The 3,443-nt window shown below is 34.2% G+C and overlaps 1 protein-coding gene across 1 annotated transcript in view; it reads left to right on the top strand.

Annotated features, from left to right (window-relative positions):
• Positions 1-3,443, top strand: part of DIAPH2 (diaphanous related formin 2) — an 899,992-nt gene that overhangs the window by 99,636 nt on the left and 796,913 nt on the right. Inside the window, exons 10-11 of the mRNA XM_019521025.1 lie at positions 458-566; positions 1,837-1,947. Coding sequence (XP_019376570.1) covers positions 458-566; positions 1,837-1,947 — 220 coding nt within the window. The remainder of the gene's footprint in view (positions 1-457; positions 567-1,836; positions 1,948-3,443) is intronic.

Genomic DNA, 3,443 nt, shown 5'->3' with positions numbered 1-3,443 from the left:
AAGAAATACTGTGTTACTTCAACTCGGCTCTAGCATCTGTATAGTTCGGGCACTTCAGCAGGGCTTTTTGGCGCTTTTATCTAATAGCTAAATGAACTATATCTAAAAGTGCCAAACCCTAACCCCCACTAAAGCACCCGATCTTTACAGACGTCGGATGAGCCAGTCCAACTAAGGCAGGGCCTCTTCTGGGCATGCACAGGGCTCGGTGTGGGAGCACGCAGAGTTTAAAGTAAAGCGCTGTTTTTGAATGTCTGCAAGCAGTCTCTGCTCCTTGTGACTTTTTTTCTTTTTTGCTTTGGGTTTTGTTTGTTTGTTCGGTATCTCAAATGGGGGAAAATAGTTTACAATTTATGTTATTTTTGCCAGCAATCAGAAGGAAAAGCTTATAAGGTGGTTAAGGATGCTTTAAAACTCTGCATGAATTGATCTTTCTCATTTCTCCCTCAACACTCAGTCTTGATAAGCTTTTAGAAGCTATAACTACTGCGGCTGAGAGAAATAACCGAGAACGCTTTTCTCCAATTGTGGAAGGGTTGGAGAACCATGAAGTTTTGCAATTACAGGTATGCTTGCTTTTGTTTTGGTTATCATCTGATTGTTGGATCTCTTAAAAACAACCTGAATTGTTAAACTAAATGAGAAAACTTGGATCTGTTGCATATTGTGTTTTGTTAACATTTTGATTTTGACAGAATTGTTTAAGTCAGCAGTTTTTTCCTAATTCTTGAATGCTGGATTGAGATTTCAAAGCAAGCATTATTTTTTTAACAACCTGAAAAACCAACAGCTACCTTAATTGTTTGAATATCCTGTCATTGACATATGCATTATGTTTATCAAATGACTGTTTAATGATATTACCAAATGCTATTCATGTACTACAGTTAGTTTTAATGATGCTAAAAGGGAAGTTCCTGTTAAAGGCTTTTATTACCTCCTTGATCCAGATACCTGCACTTGAGCAAAGGTACAACTACAAGACTCATTAACTTGTTACTGACAAAAATGTTCTTTGCTTGTATTAACACAAGCCATTAAGCTAGAATTTCTTCTGGCAAAAACAATCATAGCAGATGGCATCTTTCCTCTCTATTAATTTCTGATTGGACATGTACTTTGGCTTGTTCAGTCATGTCATAGTTGTAAGATAATGAGTCATTCAAGCAGACACAATGAAGATGCAGTTATAGGCATATACAGTATTTGGAACCTCTGCCAGCTTGCTGCAGCTGTAGAGAAGACCATACTTTTCAAAGAACTTCATAAATAAAAATGTTAACACACTTAAGGTGTTTCAATAAAACTAAATGGTGAATTTAATTAAAAAAATAAGGAGATTTTTAACCTGTTGCTTATTTTTTATCAAGCAGATAATGATTTTCGTCTTGCTTTCCATCTTACTTTCAGTTAACATCTTTTACCAAATGTGGTTATTTCCCAGGAATCTATTTTCAGTTTTTAAATGTGTATTAGTACTTTTGACACTAGATTGTCTGCTGGTTGTAAAACAAAGTCAGTCTCATGATCTTTATCAGAGTATTCGTTTTTTAAAACATGCTGCTGAAAAATAACTTCCTGGGATTTAAGCTGGGGGAGGAGGTTACTTAAAAGTTCCAATAACCTAAACCACCTGGTGTTGGAAAACATTAACTGTTACTAGATTTCAGTTTGTGTTCTAGGACTTTGCTGAATATTACAGGGACATCCTTCTTTATTAATTGTGGTATGCAATAATGAAAAAGATTTTAAGGACAGGAAGGCTATATTGGCTTATGTAGGCCAGGTGTTTATACTGAGAACTGTATCTTTAAGTTTAATACTTTTTGATTACAGGTGGCCTGCATGCAGTTCATAAATGCCCTTGTCACCTCCCCTGAAGATCTTGATTTTAGGATACACTTGAGAAATGAATTTCTTCGCTGTGGATTGAAAAACATATTGCCTGTAAGTAGTCCTGCTTTATTTACTATCTAAATATAAATACTTATGCACCTTTATATTATAACAATAAAAATAAATCTGTTTGAGGCAGCTCAGTTGAATGGATCAAGAGAGGCATTGCAACAACATAAAGTAATTCATAAGCAAAGTCCTTTTTACTTCTTACTATTCTGGTAATTTTTTGTGTGTGTTTTGGACCTGGTAATGTTTTAATAGTTTTATTTTATACTCATTCAGTAAAACACAATATGTTCAAAAAATAAAAATTGTGTGTCAGGGAGTAACTGGTTTGTTTGTTTTTGCACATCACAATGAAACTATCAGTAATTAATTATTACATAATAATGATGAACCCAACTAAATTCCCTTTTATTATGTATGAAAAGGTTTTCCATTTTTCAAATGAATGTTGGTATTTTTAGTTCTGGAATCAGTATAGGCCTGTTATCCTTTTTAATTAGCTTACCACAACTTTTGAAATATTATTTTTTGTATTTGCTAAGCTGTTTCTGTAAACTTAAAACCAAAAGAACAAAATAAACAAAATGCAGGTATCAAATTAACAACTTTTTTTTTCATCCTGAAGATAATCTTATGAATGAAAGACTTAGTGAGGCTGGGGTTTAGTGACCTTTTAATAAAAGTGCACTGTATGCTTTCTTTTTGTACTGCTTTCTATTTTACTGGAGCACTGTATGATGCAAGAAAAGATGTCTAATACTCTATTTCTTATTGTGTTAAATCATGAATATAAGTTTTAGCACATGTTTGCTAGTATGAATACTTTGTTATAATGGCAGTGCAGAACTATTTTGTGGTTGTCAATAAAGAGAACAGAGGATCCTAACAGTTCTTCAGCCTAATGGGAATAATTTTAGTTAGAAAGGTGAAACAGTGGCAGCCAAATGCTTATGACTATCTTAATATCTATAGTTCACTTTTGGTAGGTGGTTTTGGAATGATGTTGCAGGGGATCAAATGCCTGCAACAGCTCATCAAAAAGCAATAGCACTTGTAAAATAAGAAATCAGTTGCGTCAGTCCTGATAGTGGAAATTTGTCCAGCTGCATGGGTGATCACTGATCAGTCTGTGATGTTTAGGATTTTTAATGCTTTCACTTTTGGCAGTGCAGATTGTATAATTAACAAGCACATACACTTCTCTGTTTACTTGAAAACAGGTACTAGGATTTAAAGTACTGAAGCTGCTGAGCTGTTCGCCACAGAGCAAATATTATTATCCTCAGGCATGCTTTACTTTTGGCAAAAGTGACAGAATACAGACATTATGCTCAAAGGGATCAGTTTTTCAGTGGCTAGTAATTTTGATTATTTGGTGTAGTCAAGAACTTGGATCTGCAACCTCAGTTAACACACTTGAATTCAAATGGTTTTTTTTTTTTTTTACTATGTCATTGTTACTGTTTTCATTTTAGGGTAGATATTTTGAAGGTTATTCTGTTAAAACTACTGGTATAACCCCCCCCCCCCAAACAAAA

The sequence above is a fragment of the Gavialis gangeticus genome, unplaced genomic scaffold, assembly GCF_001723915.1.
Source record: "Gavialis gangeticus isolate Ggan-Ray unplaced genomic scaffold, GavGan_comp1, whole genome shotgun sequence".
NCBI classification, from domain to species: domain Eukaryota; kingdom Metazoa; phylum Chordata; order Crocodylia; family Gavialidae; genus Gavialis; species Gavialis gangeticus.
This window is presented reverse-complemented; position numbering and strand designations above follow the sequence as displayed.